The sequence below is a fragment of the Vigna umbellata genome, chromosome 11 (genome assembly GCF_029865625.1).
Source record: "Vigna umbellata cultivar VRB3 chromosome 11, Vumbellata_1.0, whole genome shotgun sequence".
Classification (NCBI taxonomy): Eukaryota; Viridiplantae; Streptophyta; class Magnoliopsida; order Fabales; family Fabaceae; genus Vigna; species Vigna umbellata.
Window position 1 is genome coordinate 27,077,063 of NC_142175.1, and position 19,164 is coordinate 27,096,226.

Below are 19,164 nucleotides of genomic sequence, written 5' to 3' on the forward strand. Positions count from 1 at the left end.
GCCTCTAGCAAATCCACTATTGTGTATGTTGATCATTGTACAACAGTACAAGGTTAATCCATTAAGTACCTTTGAATCAGATTGGATGTGCCTTTCCAAAGAATGGCAAATGTTAACACACTCCTTTTGTCTCTTTAAGTCTGTACCTATGACAGCACTATCTGACAACTGCTTCAAAGCAACCTCTTCACCATTTTTAGTTTTGAGAAATGTTATGTTTATAACAATTTATGGAACAATTCGGACAATAATTTTGTTTATCTACCACTTTGCTACACATAATTCGTTATGTTTGAATGGTAGAGAAAGATAGACAAACAATTGTGTATAAACTGTTGTATATGCCTAAACTAGCTTTGGGACATTTGGTGAACAAATGGCAGATTAATTGAACAATGCTGTTGGCAAATCAAAACTGATATGCGAGATTAAATTTGTTGGGGGCGTTTCTTAATTATTTAGGGTTGAATTTTTGTAATTGTATTTTTTGGTTTCAGAATAAACAAAGGGTGACAAAAAGAAATTCAATAACGCTTACTCAGAAACCTATTCAAATGGGTTGGGTTTAACTTATCTTTTTTATTTAGCAATTTTATCTGGGGCGAGTTGAATTATTGAATTGAAAATATCTTAAAATATACTTTTTAAAGGTAATTTTTTTTCATGATAAATACCTTTTAATATTACTTCATATTTGTAAACAATATATATATATATATATATATATATATATATATATATATATATATATATATATATATATATATATATGTTGCACTTTTATCAGTAACGTATTATTTTGTATATAATTATCATTTTGGGAATTGAAAAAAAAGTGATTGTTCATAATATAGTCAAATAAAAAAAATGTCATTATCTTATTTACGAAAATATTAAATAGGTTGGATCAAATGTATTGGAATTGAAATTCACGAATTAATCAAATAAAAAAAAATCAATCTAATTAAAAAAAAGTCATTGAATGAATAAAGGCAGCAAATTTCTAAGTAAATAAAGAAACTACTACTAACCTTGACATGGCACAAATAGAAAGGGTAATTTTGATGGATGAAAATTTAAAAATAGAGAAAGAGGGTGTGCTAATAGAAATCCTAAACTTACTTTTCTCAGTTAATGGACTTCGCCTTGTTAAGTGGCCCAAAACCTCCCTCATGGGTAAAACATTGGCTAATGAAATCCGCACTGTTTCTGCCTTTAATGTTTCAAAAGGAGAAAATTCAGTTTTAAACTGCTACATTAACTGTTCTAACAACTAATTTTCACAACATCATTTACTAAACTAACTTTTAGTTATCAAAATTAAGGATTAAATTTGCTTGTTCTTAATGACAAAGACCAAATTGGATGGACAGTGCCCATTTCAAAGATTTTTAACTTGATGTTTTTTAATGTATTTTTTTAGGTGTGAGACTATAATTAGAATATTTATCAATTTGAATTAGTATAGTTAATTTAAAAATTCAAATAAAATTAGTTAAATCGATTAAAATTTTAATAAAATCAATAAAACGTGTGGGTTTGAAAATTAGGTTTGTATCTAACAGATGAGTATACGCTAAATCAATTATATTAATTAATTTTATTATTAACTATTATATACGGAGTTTTACGATTTAATAATTATTTTTCAAAATTATTTTGTCATTATTAAGCAGATATAAAAGAATTTTAGCATAATATATTGTTTTTAATAAATTCATTTTTTAACATATTATTTCATACATTTATATGAGAACAAGGATTCAATTTTGTAAATCAAATCAACCCTCTCTTGATTCGATTCATTTGGTTCAATTTATGATTTTTTTGAAATAATTGAATCAAAATGAATTAATAAAAAAATAATTTGTTTAAGATCTTCCCTAACACACTTGTCTTGAAATTGAAATACAGACATTTGACTAACCAAGGCTACCAAAACATAACTCATGCTAATAACCCTAGGCATCATACTTTTTCTGGTGGGTATATTAGGCATCATAATTTCATAGGTTAGTAATGTTCACTATAATCCAAATGATTCCAAAGTTGAATTATTTAGCAAGTAAAGTGCTCAAGATTTTGCATCATATGTGAAGAATTGGTAGTTGAGAACTTATGATTAGTTTGAACCCTTAATAATGAGCATGAAAAAGTGTATGCAATTTTATCCAATTCTAGAAGTAACTTTGTTTAGAACAACCTGTGTTTTTAAATGTTCATGTACGGTTCATTTTAAATTCAAAATTTATTTTTCAGAAATATTATTAAGAATTCAAATGAGTTTAAATCTCATAAGAATTAAAAAATATATATATATATAACTCATAAATCTTTTATGTTAAAGTTTTGGATTAAGAATAATTGGTTTTTTCAGTCTATTTGACTCATATCTAATTGGTATTGAATTCATGTGATAAATCAGTATATCTTTTGTGAACAATTTATGTTTTTTTAATTTTTCTACAAGCATTATCTTTGCCCATGCTCCTCTTAAAGCTACCCTTTTGAGAAATGTTGGCACTTGGTTTTGCATGTGGCAAGTGGGTGATTTTGGGATATAGAATATTCTGTCAATTGTGTGCTTTTGGATGTTTGAGGCAAACAATATACTTACTTACCTTTGCTTTCCTTCACCCTTTAACAAAAAGTTTTTATAACATTGAATAAGTTTTTTGCCCAAATGTTCTTTAATGTGTATTTCATTCTAGAAATAAGTAAAGCTGGTTTATTTTGTTGTTTAACTTTAATCTTACCAAAGTTGTATCTCATTTTCTTATTTAATAATAATAGTAAGAAAATAGAGTAATTATTCATTCATGTTAACGGTGTGTTGGATTAATAGAATATAAAATTAGTTTGACCCTTTTCTTGCATGTATCTAAATCTAACGGTGCAGGTGATGACAAAAGATGTGTATTGAATCCTTGAAAACAATTGTCTTTTGCTGCATAATGCAAAAATAATTAGGCATTGTTCGCCATCTCTTTCCATGTGGTTTTTCCCTCACAAGAGTGATGTTCTAATGTATAGGACAAATTATAAAGATATAAGGGCCAGCTGTTGAGAAAAGTGTAGATTTTTTTTTTCTTTTGGCAAACACCACTTATGTAATATAATAATTTTATAAAAAAAATGGAATTTTAGAGTAGGAAAGGGACCATTATGCTGCACAATGAAAAGTAGGTCATGGCACCAAGAAAAAAATCTGCTTTTTGTTGGTTGATTTTGGTGGACAATTGATTATTCAAATTAGTAATTAATAAGAATAAAAAAATAATATTAATAATACATATTTATTAATTGGTATGCCTTACCTTTGTTTTTTTGAAGAAATAAACACCCACATGATAACCCTACTTATGATAAATTGATGAATCGTGGAATTTCTGGGAATTTAATTTCAGCTTTAGATGAGACACTTTGGCCCAAGTTATATAGTTTATTTCGTAGCTTTTACGCCAGAAGATTTGTTATAGGGACCAATAATTATTTTCAGCTTTTTTTTATCTTGATTTCTTTTCTTTTTGCACTTTTGGGGCATCCTAGAAAGTTGGTTTTTTCAGGAGCTAAGAGAAAGATAATATAGATTCCCATTCCATGCACCAAAGCATCTAATAGCTCCAAATTCGACCGTCCATAAGATCAATGAGAATGGTTTCGTTCTTGGTTATTTACTTTAATTGATTCTACTATTTCTTTTTTAAGTGTGGGTTATGTTTGAATATGTTTTTCTTTTCACAGAGTTGATTTTATGGGAGAAAAAACTAGTTCATCAAATATATATAACTGATTTTAAATAAGATTTTACTATAGGTGAATTATTCTTCAGTCTAAATTTGATCTTGTTCTAAGATGACTTAGTACAAAATATATCATGTCTCATCTATATGTTATTTACCAAGACTTATATATCGCTTGTCGAGCTTACATGTCGCTTGTCGAGACCTATATATTGCGTATTGAGGCTTGTATACCACTTGTCGAGGGTCGAGTGTTACTTGCCAAAAGTTAAGCATTGTTTGTTAAGGGTCATGTGTCACATGCCAAAGGTTAAGCACTGCCTACTAAGGGTAATGTGTTGCATGTCAAAGGACGATTGTTACATGTCGAAGGTTATGTGTTGCCTACTGAGTGTCATGTGTCACTTGCTAAGGACTATGTGTTACCAACCAGGACTGAGTGTTGTATGTTGATAACTAGGTGCCACCTGTCGGACTGCATGTCTTCTACCAGTATCATGTATCGTCTACCGAAGCTAATGGTGATCTACTCGACCACCAGTTGACCTGTCTAACTACCTTTCAAACTAACAAAGTTAATGGCATATTACTATGTAACTTAGCATAATCTAGATCAAACAACTAACTCATGAGATAAATGAGTCATTAGACCTACCTAGGCCCATATAAGTGATGACTCACAAACATTTTAATTATCCTATAAATAGCACAATCATTGAGGTAAACAGTTTGTGTTCATTTATCTAATGCACTCGACTAACTTGGATGTCAAATTATCTTCTGTAGGCACACCCCCTCTCCGTCTTGAAGAGGTGTGGACTTTTAACATCTCGATTTGAAGATTAAAGAGTCTTTGCTAGAAAGTATTTGAAGAGTCTTCACAGGATACACTAGACCTTGTAAGAATAGAGATCAAACTATACTAAGTGAAAATATCATATTTTAAATTAGTTTTGTTAGGTTAAGTTAAATTCAAAGTTTTAAAAGTGAAATTAATCATTATATTGCAATTGTCATGGTGTATTCAAATGTTTTTGGTTCAATTTAGCTTTGGTTTTGTATTAATTAGTATTCTTGATCTTGAACTATTCATTAGTTTTTTTAACTTCCTTTTTTTCTCAATAATTCTTTTTATTATTATTTTTACTTTTTGAGTTTTGTCATTATTCCCATCATTTGATTTATGTCTATTCTTAATTGTATTTTTCTTATTCTTTGTTGAAATTGATTATAATTTTTTTCTTAAAGTACTTATCTCTTTAGAGTAGTATTTTAGGTGTTGGAGCAAGATTAAAAGAAGATTTTGACCTCTCTCATATTTGAAGACTTTGGATAGTAAGAAGAATTCCTTGTGAAGATTTCAAACATTTGAGAGAAAAAGAAACTTGTGAAGCCTGCACTAAGAAGACCAAACAAACACATTGTGTTGCCATTTTTATTTTATAAATTTTGCATTGTATTGGAAAAATATATTTGGTGCAATCTAATCTCTTAAACTAAACATTGTAATAATTTGTGCGTTAGACTTGTGAAAATGTTCCAAGAATTGTAAGTTTCACTTGAAGTTCAAGTTAGGATCACGTCTAGTTTACTTTTTTTTTTTTCACTTTTATTGTTTTTCTTAAAAGCTTTCCTTTATTTTTCTTCTCTAACTCTTGTGACAAATTGGAGAGTTTCCCTAAATTCCAATATAGACCTTCCTTTGGTCCTTTAGAGTCTTTGCAAATTCACACACTTCCAAAAATATTTTTGAGGTTTTTATTGTGAAAGTTTACGAAAGTGGTTAGGGCAAACTTTGACTAAAACAATTAAGTTTGTACACTTATAAATCACTTCTCTTTAATATGAGAAGACTGGTATAACTTTAAACATATTTTATTTTTAGAAATTTCCTTCTATAAAATAATTTGTGAAAACCTCTATAATTGTATTTTGTGATATATTTGAAACCTTTGTGAAGATTTTTTTTTCATCCAAAATGAGTAATCATTCCAATCAATCTAGTGTGCATCTCTAGCAAAATTTATTAGATATATTATTGTTCCGACCACTCACAAATATCTAATTTTATGTTGGAGATATTGTGACGGAATTTTAAAAAATATTTTAAAGTGCCAATTCTTTTTTATAAGTATATACAAATTTGAGGGAGTCAAATATACTAAAACTTAATATATATATATATATTTATACTAATTTTTTGTATATGTTCCTTTTAAGTTGCTATGAAATCTCGTAATTGATGTCTAGTTCTTCATGTCACCAACATATCTTTAGAAAATATTTTGTGAAAAACAAGATTAATATACAAAATTTTAAGAATACCAAATAAAATATATATATTAAAATTAAATTAAATTATTTTTATTTATATATAAATATATAAATATACAATGAAAAATTGGAGAAAACAAAACTCCCAACCTACACAAAACTTCGTCTACTTTGTATGAGAAGTGTCCTGAAGACATCACATAAACTAAAAATAAAATCAAATTAAACTATGACTACAAACCTGTACCATATCTCATCAATCAAATATAAATACTAACAAAACAAAACTTCCATTACTAATATGAATGTTTTTTTTTCTAATAAAATAAATATAAAAGATATTAAAAATTTTACACATTAATATCATAATTAGATATCTTCTTAAATTTTAAACTAGTAATTTTTATCATGATAATATCTTATCAATTGAATTACTAACTTCATGTTAAAATAATTCTTACATAAGTATCTTCTATAAAAGCAGCTTGTGAATTTTCATTAGAATATAGGAATTACAATTAGAATCTTAAGATTAGAATGTACGAAATCAATTGACTTATGACTCAGGTTGATTTCGTATTCATATCGACAATGATAAATGTCTAAGTCATAGCAGTACATAAAGTTGGTGTGAATAAAGAGGAGGTTGTATGATATTTGACAAGTGTGAACTTAATGTATTTTAACATAACTTATGAACTGAAAAGATAGAGATATCTCAATCAAGAATTTTAGCACATCCCTTTAATTACGCTGTGTCTCAACAAAGTTTTTTCTCGACAGTGACATCACTTTGGTGACACAAAATACTAAGAATAACATGCCTTAAACTCAAACATTATTTATAAATCGATTTAATTTCTCTTTAAATTTGTATTTTTGTTCAAAATTTTAAATAGATCTCTTTTTTTTTTTCGACGTTTCAATTGGATTTTTATTTTTGTAAAACTAAATCAAATAAAGATTTTTCGTTAAATTGATCAAACGTTGTTAAGGAGAGTGTTACATGCTGACAATATACATGTGGAAGGGAAGTTGACATGCTGACGTGACATGCTGATACCCTGGTGGGTGGTCGGCCTGGTGGGTCGACCAGCCTGATGGTCGGCCATTCGGTTTTGTGGTCGGCCACTCGGTTTTGTGGTTGGCCACTCGGTTTGATGGTCAGTCAGCCTGGTGGTCGACCACTCAGTTTGGTGGTCGATCAGTCGGCTGGATGGTCGGTTTGGTGAGTGGCCGATCACCAGACTGAGTGACCGACCACCAGGGTGTCAGCATGCCAACGTAATAAAAAATTACACTGTCACGTCACACCCTCCTTAACAACGTTTGATCAATTTGATGAAAAATCTTTATTTGATTCAATTTACAAAAATAAAGACTCAATTTAAACGCCGAAAAAAAAGGAACTTATACGAGATTTTGGGCGAAAATAAAAACCTAAGGAGAAATTAAACCTTTATAAATCCCTTCACTCCAAACTCAAAAGTAACCGAAAATTGAGTCAAAAACTCAAACAACGTTTATTTCAAATACTGTCTTGAGTGTATGCTTGGAGATTTATGTTAACTCATTTAGTTTTAAATTTAAACACAAACTTATAATTAACAAGCAGAAAGTGAATAATATTAATTACATCAATCACTCTTTTTTAACTATGATTCTAGAGAATCCAATGTAAAACTAATACTCAATGATTTGTATCCATTATCAACCTTTTTCGGTCATATAAAATAAATCCTAATGTTTCAACTTATGCTCATTGTCATATGGTTTAGCACCCTACAAAACAAAATGGATCGTATATATAACCACATTACTATTTGTTTATATAAGATTTGTCTCCATTATAGGAAGCATGCCATGTACTCAAACTCTTACTATTCCAACAATGACAAAAAACATGCACAATAGTTATTGAATCACTTGTTTTTTTTCGCATAATGCACTATGTGTACCAGCCACTTGGTCTTTTTTCTGTGTGAAAAGAACATTTTCATAGATACAATACTAAAATGATTATTTTATAGACAGATGTTGAAAATTGGTGTCAAATATTACATCCCAGAAAGTTGCTTTACTTTTAAATTAACTTTTTTTTACCACACCCATGATGGTGAAGTCGATTTTTTTTCTCAAATATATATAAAAAAACTAGTTCTACCACATTTAATAGTTCAACATTTTTCAAATATAGTTTAAATATTTTTTTTTCTTTCATTTTTAACGTTTTTAAAAATAAAATCATCTCGGAGTTTTAGACTTTAAAATAAAAAATACCTAAATGTCTAATTAAAAAAATAAAAATGTCATTAATTTTTAAAACGACGGTCCGAATTAGTTCTTTTAAATTTTGTTTTTTGTTTAGATAAAAAGGGGCATGAAATTTTAACGATGTCTAATTATCTACTAGATCATATTTATTGTAAATTAAAATTTATTAAGAATTGCAAATTATGTCTGATATTTCTTTTATAGGAAATGAGCCTGGTATGTTTTTAAGTAGGTTAAAAAATAATAATTCTCTTAACTTTAAAATTTAAAATAAGCTGAATCATTAATGAAATAAAATTAAAAAAATATAGGATTAGTTTACATAAATTTATAACCATGCATCAAATCTTAATAGTTATTTGGTGGTTTAGACTAGTTAATGGGCATCGGTGTAAATGTTTCCTTAATTCAAAGTTTTAATACCCAAATTTCACAATTTTCAACAACCATATGTGAACCTAATTTGAACCGTCATATTTTGTAAAATTAACTGTTATAACGGATCCCAACACTGATCATTCATTACTTTTAATCAATTTGTTCAGGTTGAAATGATTAAATCATACGTGTCATAAAAGGTATATACTTAAAAAACATAAAATAAAATTTTACTTTTAGTCTCTTTTTAATTATTTATCTTGGTCTATGATTTTCTATATATTTTTGCGATTTTAAAATTTTTAAAAGATTTAATATTTATTTGATTCTTAAATTTACTCATGTTTACTTTTTCAGATTTTATATTTTGATTAATTTAATTATATTTTAGGAAAATAAATGTCATAACACAAAAAATATTTTCATTAAATTTACAAATGACATATAAAAGATTAATAAATATATAAAAATATATGATAACAATTTTATAACTAAATTATTAATATTTATGTTTGAATTATAAACATGGTACATTTTTACATCTTACATTTAAGTTAAACGAAAATTTATCTAAAACACATACACAACATTATATATTAAATCAATAAATATAAATTTATATCTCCTACAATTAAATTTGACCTACAATTATCATAAAAAATATAAAATAACATACTTAAAAATAGAATGAAAAATAAATAGAATGTATAAAAAAATCGAAGAATCAATGAAAATATTAAGTTTGTTTTTTCTAGAAAAAATAAAAGTACTAAAATGCTAAATCAGAAATTAAAAAAGTTATAATTTAAATTATCTTAAAAAAATTAAGGCTTAATACCCTTGTTGATACCTATTTTCGTAAACTTTGTTCGATGTGAAACTCATTTTTTTCGAATGTTCAATGTAATCTCTTACATTGTAATTCATGTTCTTTTGGCTGACGATGTTTAAATCGATAACAACACAGTATCCAGGCCATCGATGCATGAGTTGTTAGTTTTTTTTATACACGTGACAAATTAAAAGAAAACCTGATATTTGAAAGTGGTTTTGTTGGAACCCTAACCCCCAAATCGCACCAAGAATTTGTAGATGAGCATCAAGGACATGAAATTCTCAAACCAGAACACAAGGACTTCTCAAAACAACACCCAATTTCAAATTCCAATTCTGAACCCTAATTTGAAACACGAAAACGTAAATGAATCCTAATTTCCCAAATCAAAAAACAAGATCAGAAACCCTAAATTATAAGATTGGGACCACGATTCCCTCTATTGTCGTCGCTGGTACCCCTTGCAACACATCACTGTTGCCTTCACCAGCCACCGCGACATTGTTCGTACTCAAACCGCGTCCACTTTCACAGGTTGCTTCAAAGGGAAAAAGGAAGAAGGGTTTCCTGATGAGTCGAACCTACAATAGAGAAAAGGAATGAGAAGAATATCTCTTTAGGCGATGAAAGGAAGGAGATGGACGGAGGAGGTGGGAGAGTTCACGAAGACGATGCAACGATAGTAGAGTTGTAACGACAGAAGGTTATGAACAAGAGTTTTAACAAAACCACTTTCAAGTGCCATATTTACTTTTAATTTGCCTAGTATATAAAAAAACTAACAACTCATCCACTAATGGCTGACCAGAATATTGTGTCGTTAACGATTTAAACGTCATTAGCTAAAAGGATCAAATTAAACATAAATTATGATACACTAATACAAAAACAGCGTACAACGTCAAATATTTTTGGCCTTTCACGTCGAATTCGAGAACGACATCATATTGGGAGACATTAAATTGACGCCAAAATTAAAATTCGACATTAATTTAACGTTGAATTTTGTCAATATACAACGTTAATCAATTTGTTTTTTAAATAATTGTAATCCTTTTTTACAACTCTATGAAACCTGAAAAACATAACTATGAATGATAATATTAGGATCAACAACAAACAACAACCAACAAACATCAAACAAGTTCAATCAAACAATAAACAAGTTCAATTAAACAACAACAAACAAGTTCAACCAAACAACAACAACAAGCAAATTCAACAAAAAAAAAACAACAAACAAATTCAACAAATAAGTTCTTCAAAACGAAAACGAAAACTAACCTTCAAAAAGCGGGTTCATTGAAATAAAGTGTTGCCACCAGTGAGAGAGAAAGAAGAATGCGCATATGAAGGACAAGAACACAAAAATAATCGATGAAAACAAACGAAAATCGTACCTAAGGTAGTTAATTAACATGCATTTGTATCAAATGAAAGAAAGATTACATGTGATGGTCGTCAAACTTCGTTCGAGAAAAGTTTGAGCAAAGAAGAGGGTCTCACGCGCTAATATAAAGTGAATGAATTTTCAATCTCCCGCTCAAATTTTTATTGAATTCCCTAATTTTGATGTCTAACACTGAGGTCATTCGACGTTTTATATCCTTTTACGTCGAATTATAATTCTAAACGAAGTTTAATAATTGTATTTATTTACAAAATTACCACCGATCAGTTTTAATATTGACTATTAAGTGATTTAATGTTGAATTCATGACTTTCTACGCTATTTTTGCATGTGATACAAAGAATTACATTCAACATTTGAAAAAAAAAAATTCACGTAATAAAAGTAACAAAAATAGAGACGAACAACCCTATTAAGCCAATAATTAACTAAAGATACAATCCACGGGAAAGCAAAGTAGGTGTACGTTAAGAAGTCACTGTTTAATTTTAATGAAAATAAAATAATGTATTCTTAGAATGACGCCAGAAAAAAAACAACTTTTGGACGTGTTATTTTTTACATTAATTTAATACTAATGATTTCACGTAACATTGATATGATGTTCCAACTGACTCCTCATGGTCACAATGAAAACTTTAATTACCAGGGTGGACCATTGTTCTTGTAATCATTTTCAATAATTAGGTTATATTTTCAACAATTTCTCAATAATAAGTTTTACCATTTTTCTTCCTGGATACTCGATCCTGTTAATTATTATTTTTCCTTTGCTTCCTCGTTTAATCATTATACCATTATAGTCCATACTATTCTCATCATGTCAAACACCAGGAAACCCAAACTAAACATTATGTTTATATAAAAGGTTTTGTTAACTGTAAAAGAAGAGCTATTAAATACTTTTAATTAAGAACATTTTATGTAATGAAATTAAGTGATTTTATTATTATACTTAATAACATTTTAATTAGAAAATATTTATTTCAGTTATCAATTCTAAGGACGTAAAAAATAATTTAAAAATAGTAGTAATTTTAGTCATGACACCTAATTTGATTCATATAAAAATCAACTATAAATAGATTTAATAAATTGAGTTTTATTATATAAAATTTATTATTTTTCTCTAAGTTTTTTTTCTTAAATTTTATTTTTTTCTATTTAATTTTCTAAGTCGGTTTCTTACATGTTTAATTTCTAGAGACCATCAAAAGATTCAAAATAGAAAAGACTACAACAAATATGAAATAGAACAAATTAATTTTTTGTTTTATTGTTTGAGTTGATTTAGCATTTTGGAAGGATTCATGTGACTCAAGATAACTTAAATGAATATATATTTTATTGTGATCATAATGATATGTTTACATTTATTATCATATGTTTGTGTTGGTACTTAGAACATCTTATGAGATCTAAAGCTCTTAGAGCAGCTTTGATTCAAGGGTGTTTTCTACACTAGGTAAGGGAAATCAGTTTTAATTTATAATTTGTACTAATAATTTATGAATTCTAATGAATGATGATAATCAATGAGAAAATTGATTGTGTGAAATCTATTCAAAATAATGAATTTACATGCAGAGAACAATTTTTTTAATGTATGAATGATTTGTGATTTTTGTTGTTTGCCTTGATATTGCATGTGGACAGATTTGGTGTCTTGATTTAACATTTTTAGGGTATTTGATAACTAAGATTAGTATTGTTCATGTTTTCAATTGAATCTATGGAGTAGTGTTTTGGCCCTTAATAAGTCATTTTACCAAATTGGTGTTGTTTGACTTGATTATAGAATAAAAAAGCTTAGAAGCCAAGACACCATATCTTATGCAAATTTTTTGTCTAAGTTATGCAGACTCATTGGACGAGCCAAACTCCCCTTGAGTGACTGTTAAATTCGAGTTTGGTAGAGAATTAAGAGAGGTTAGCTCATTGTATGAAAGCCAAATTTTTGTTTGGCAGGGAGAGAAAAGGAAGGTTGGGTGGTTGGGCAAGTTTGCCTGATGGACGCATTTATCTGTATTTTGCTCTAGTGCTTGACTCGCTAAGCGAGCCATTTAGTCACTCAGTGATTGCCTTTCCATAGGTCACTCACTAATTGAGTAATTGGGCTCACTTAACGAGTAACTGAGCTTGTTGAGCGAGCGTAACAAATTTCTTTTCTAAAATGTGATTTGAATTATGAAGAACTTGTTTAGAAACTAATATATTATGGAAGAATGATGCATATGATTGGAAGTAATTGTATTGTTATTTTGGTTTGATATGACTTGAATGGAATGAAAAAGTAGTGATTCCTAAGGTGGGAATACTACCATGTATTGTCTAATTTGTTAATCTCAACTTGTGTTTTTTTTTATAAAGGAGGAGCTCTAACTTTGACAAGTGAAAACTATTTTTCATCTCACAAAAGTTGAAAAAAAATCAAATAAAAATATTAGATTTGTTAATTCATTGTTAGTTTTTTTTCTTTAATCTCATTGTTTATTTTAATTACCTTATTTTTTTTATCACTCATTCTTATTATCTATTTTTTATTTTCTTTGTTTGCATGATGGTTGTTCCTATGTCTATTTATTTCATGTTATTCACTATTTAAATTGTTATTGTTACATATTCTTTATCATAATTCTAAATTGATATTCTAATACCAGTTGTTGGGTCTATCAAGAAAGAGGTTTACTGGGGAGATAAAACACTGATAAGACCTGAGTCCAACCACATAAAGAATTGACACCACTCTATATCCAAAACCTTAAGACAATGAGTTAATGGGTCTTCATCTTTATATGATGCTCTACTTTGTCATTTCTATTCAATGTGAGGTTAGACTCACATTTGGATTCTCAACACTATCTTAGCTTCCACGAGCTTTCCATGGGGGATTCCTTCACTTTATTCTCTAACTTTCAATCATCGATGCCTCTTTCTTGATCAGTCATTCTACACTTCATCAAATTCAATCACTTCTTATTTGGTTCACTGTATTCTTTTGTTACTCCTCCTCAAAAGAAAATGATAAATATTCTATATTTTTCATCTTTATATGAATAATTGAGTCAATTCACTTAATCCATCAACTCGTGATATATTAATCTAGATTGTAAAGTTTCTAATTCACAGGTTAAATTCATTCATTTTTAACCAAATCAACATTAGTGCAGAAAGGACTTTAGACATATGTTATTTTGGGCTTTTAACGTCTGATCTCTGTCCGACGTCTATATGGGTGACATTAATGAGACGTCGGACCCAATAGGTCAGACGTCTATATAGACGTCCGATCCATACAAGTCATACGTCTATATAGATGTTTGACACTATAGATCAGATGTCTAAAACGTTGTTGTATTTTATTGGATCTTTTTCTGCTTGAGGCCTCTCCGGTTGCTCTTGGCTTATGGCGATTCGAGTTTACAACTTTATATTTTAGTTGAAGAGAATGTATTATACATTTTTTTTGTATTGAATGATTTTAAAAACGTAGTGGAGAGAATTGGAGGAGTGCAAAACGCAAGAAATCGCCGCCCAAGAACGCTGCCCAAGAACACGAGCAAAACTACACCAAAATCCAACGAAAACGCATTTTAATCGGTTCAAATGAAAGATAATGCATCAAAGAGTGATGTAATCGGAGTAAAATTAATTTAAAACGGTGCAAAAGAAAGAAAACGAACCTTAAAAGCGTAACCCGTAGAGAGAAAACGTGAGGAAGATGATGAACATTAAGTGCGCGTAACTGCTGCCTTGCGTTCACGGTGTTTTAATGCAGCCATATAGAAGTCGGTTACCCCCACATCAGACATCTATATGGCTGTAGAAATCGGACTAACGGGATCAAATGTTTAAATGGAGTTAAAAAGTAACTTTTTAGATTTTAAAAATGAGTATATAAAAGTTGATTCCCCCCACATCAAACGTCTATATGGCTGTAGAAGTTGGATTGGTGGGATCAGACGTCTAAAGGGAGTTAAAAAATGTCTTTTTAGATTTCAAAAATGAGTATATAGAAGTCGGTTCCCCCCACATCGGACGTCTATATGGCTGTAGAAGTCGGATTGGTGGGATCGGAAGTCTAAAGAGAGTTAAAAAGTGACTATTTAGAAGTCTAAAGGAATACATTTAATGTGATTGGTATTAAATAGAGTTTATCTGAAGTTTTTGAATTGAAATTTGCTAGAAAGCTGAGTTGGTGATGTTACGAAAGTGTACTTGACAACTTTTGGAGAATCTGAGCGACCATTTCTCCTGTGGGTTAGTTGGGTTTGTGTGATTTTGGTCAAATTTGTGGAGCCCTCTTTCAGAATCGTATACATAACTAATTACCTCTAATTTTAATTTAATGCATGTGCCTTGAGTATCATTATAATCAAACTAATGTGACGCTTGGATCAGCAATTTCATAAAGACTCAGAAATAATTACAGAAATAATTTTAAAAAGTTATGATTAGTTCGTATAAATAAAAGTTTTTATAAATGAGTTAATTTAGTTTATAGATAGGCTACTTTCATTTCTTTTTTTTAATTTTCTCTTATAAAAAAGTTTGATGTTTATGGCCTAACTCAAACATATCTTAAAATATAGAAAATGTTTCTCTTGAATATTACATGGTTTTCTTCCTGTGACAAATAATAAATTAAATGTTGACAGAGAGCTAAACATTTTTTATGATCTAAATCTGGTTAATTTGTTTTTAATGATGTTTAAATATTCTTGTTAAAATTAATTAGTTGTTTAAATATATTAAAATGTATGTAATGTAGAATCAGGTTATTAACTTATTGCTATATCTGTTACATATGCTGATTAAGTAGTATGTTTTCTGTTTTAATCTATTAAATTTTTTATTTAATCAATTAAAATCGTTTAATCAAGAAGCTAAACTCTCTATTTTAATCAATTAAGTTATTCACCCAATCAATTAAACCGTCAGTGTTATGTTTTTGTTATATATATGGATTTAGTTTATTTTTCAAGCACGAACGACATTACAAGAGCATTCAGTTCACAACTGCAATAAAGGGAAATGACACCGGTTAATTTCGTTTATAGACACCGGTTCTGCAACCGAAACATATACAGGCGAGGTAAAAAGTCTACCTTTTTTGCCTCGGTTCTGAACCGAGACATAAAGATATATGCTTTTGCTTCGGTTATTTTAACCGAGCCAGTAGAGAGTGTTTCTTTTTTATTCTGCTAGACTTTGGCCTCGGTTTATTGTTGAACCGAGTTAGTAAAAGGGTTTATTTTTTTTTAAACAAATAAAGCAATGGTTGTGAGAGTTTCGTGTTTATCAAAACAAATTAATGATGTAGGGGCTCCCCAGTTGACGCCAAGTACAGCTGGAATAGGTTGTGGAACTACATCTGTCCACGATTGATCAATTGTACCAGGCCATTGGCCATCAGCAGCAATAGCACCAGGATTATAGTCAGTGATGGCATAATCACCAGCAGGAGCTTCCTCCTCCTCTTGTTGCTTAGCCTCCTCTGGTTCTCTACAGAAGAACAAGTCCACCTGCATCAAACAAAAGATTAAGAAAACAAACTCCTTCAATATCCTCCCAAAAATCTACCTCTCTCTAAATTATACCCAATAAGCTCATTAACAATGCCACTAAGAAAAGCAGACCAAGAGAATACTTACCATAACATCCCATTTGAGGCTAGGACGAATGGTACCCCTCATTTGCAACACCATCCTGGCAAGAAGCCAAAAGAGACACCCAATGTTGTGTTTGGCAGGAATCCCAATGTCCACATACCTCATGGGTGAGTCAGTGTCACAGAAAGCAATGGTTGGAATGTTTCCAAGAGCACCTTCCTTAATGGGCTGCAAAAATAAACCCATGTATGTTAAGATCACAACGCAGGCAACATCAAGGAAAGAAAAACACGAAACAAAAAACCAAAAAAATCATCATCCCAAGAGGTGTTGTCCGCAAAACATTGATCACAAAGCAAAAATATAAGCTCTCACAACCATCTTAGGCCTATAAGGGGTACCCGAGGAGAGGTGGGAATCGATGGTAGTTGAACTTGGCAGAGGTGGGAATCAGTGATAGAAAGAACAGGGGCGTGGTACACGAGGGTCTTCTTCATCCCCGCGATGCGGTCGCCATGGGCCACAAGGCGGTCCTTTCCAGTAGCCCTTCTCGGTGACGCGGTTGGTCCTGAAGCCATTTCCATACTTGCGGTCCATCACGCTGAAGAAGTACCATTCCAAGTCCTTCGTCTTCAGCTTCGACAGAGCTGAAAAACAAAAATAAGTTAAAAAACACTTTGAATCCTTTGAACCAAACCCTATTGCTAACAATTCGACACCACAAAAAAGGGAAAAATGCTAACGGGGAAGGTCCCAAGGCTCGAGCTTGTAGACATCAACCACTGCGATATGTCGTATCGGGACAGGTTTCCGGTGATCTTGCGCTTCAGGTTCAGGTAGAACCGGTGGAATCGGAAGCCGGGACCCATAGGTGCCATGGATTGGATTCAAGAGAGATGAATCGCTGAGAGAGAGAAAGAGTGAAAGAAAATTGGGGATTAGAGCTTTTCGGTGATCTTGCGCTTCAGGTTCAGGTAGAACACCACCAGCTCTTTGTCGATGCGGTGGAATCGGAAACCGGGACCCATAGGTGCCATGGATTGGATTCAAAAGAGATGAATCGCTGAGATAGAAAAAAAGTGAAAGAAAATTGGGGATTAGGGCTTTCGTTTATGATTGATGAAGAGGGAGACGGTGGCAGTGAGAATAGTCGGTGGCGGCGATGTCGACAAACGACGGAGACAACGACGGCGTTGGACGACGACGCTGGAGGCAGTGAAGGTGAGAAGAGAGGACGTTCAACCGTGAGAGGGAGAAGTGGAACAGTGGATTCGCGAAGAAGAAGCAATGAAGCAATGAGGAAGCAGCAGCGCGAAGAAATGAACAAACTCTGATAATTTTGAAGCTCTACAGTACCGGTTATGAACGAAACGATGCTTAAAATGAAAAATCTGAAGCTTATATGCTTCGGTCAGAAAGGAATCGAAGCCGATGAATGTTTTGGCACCGGGTCTAATTTCACCGAGGTGGCAGCTTAGGCTTTATGCCTCGGTTACGTGGGAAACCGAGGTAGTATCACATTTTCATAAAATTGTCAGTCAAAAAGTTTGAACTCGTATAACTTTTTTATAAAGTTGACATCTTTTAGGCACCTGTTCTGCTTGTAACCGAGGTTGTAACTCTGTTCTGCACCGGTTCTGCATACAACCGAGGCCTATAAGGTCCAGTTTATTACAAAACTGCCACCGTCTTGTGATAGGCAGCGGTTTGGTGTAAAATGAGGTATATTGTGCGAGTTTAAAAGCAAAAATTGTACTAGTGGTTATTGAGAAAGAAAATCATTCAAGCATTTTTGGAGAGCAAAAACATCAATTGGGTGAAATCATGACATCAAGCATGCTAGCATAAGTGGAAATGGCTAAAGAGTAACAATTCCTAATTTCTTCTATAATACATGCACCAGAGGTGTATTAGCCTCTTCTACTTTTCTTGTAAATTTTGATTACTAATGTGTACTTGTTGTGTAGGCAATGTTCTTAGTGTGAGTGTGTGTAGCCTCACCTTAAAAAGTTAATTTTTGTTTTGTTAAAGATTCAAATTACATAGGAGATCTTGTAAGTCTATAATATTTACATTCATATAGTGGACTTCCTTTCAACTAAGATCACGTGGAAAGAAGATAGGATGTAAGCTCTTTGAAGTTGAACCATAATAAAATCTTGTGTGTCTCTTTTTATTTTCTTTATTAGTTATTTGTTAAATCTTTGAAAAGATTGAAAAGTTCATTTAAAACAGTTTAATATACCAGAGATTTTTAGGGTTGGGCAAAATAAACTAATCCGTACTTAACTATAGTTAACTGTACTGTATAATACTAAAAAATACTAATCCATTTTTACTAAAAACTTAAATATACTGTTTTATAGTTTAATTTTTAAAACTGAACTGATCACATTTTTAGTTCAGTTAACTTGTCGTTGTTGCTGTATCGACTGTCGAGGGGCCTGTCTTGTTCACTGTCATACCGACCGTCGAGGTAAGTAGTGATTCGATTATTGTGTTTTCTGTATCATTTAGCTTTAATTCTGAACTGTTTTCACAAAACAGTTTACTGAATTGTAGTTAACTGAACTAAAAAATAGTTTAGTTCAGTTTTTTTGAACTATTTTTTAGTTCAGTTCAATTTTTTAAAACTAT

At 30.7% G+C, this 19,164-nt stretch overlaps 1 protein-coding gene across 1 annotated transcript; it reads right to left on the bottom strand.

Moving 5' to 3' along the window:
* Positions 1-16,176: 16,176 nt before the first annotated feature.
* LOC124840191 (small ribosomal subunit protein uS2-like) lies at positions 16,177-16,773 on the bottom strand. Its single transcript, XM_047316206.2, has 2 exons — positions 16,570-16,773; positions 16,177-16,440 (listed from the first exon to the last, which is right to left on the bottom strand). Exons 1-2 carry the CDS (start codon positions 16,771-16,773, stop codon positions 16,177-16,179), a joined length of 468 nt encoding a protein of 155 aa, XP_047172162.1.
* Positions 16,774-19,164: the final 2,391 nt, after the last annotated feature.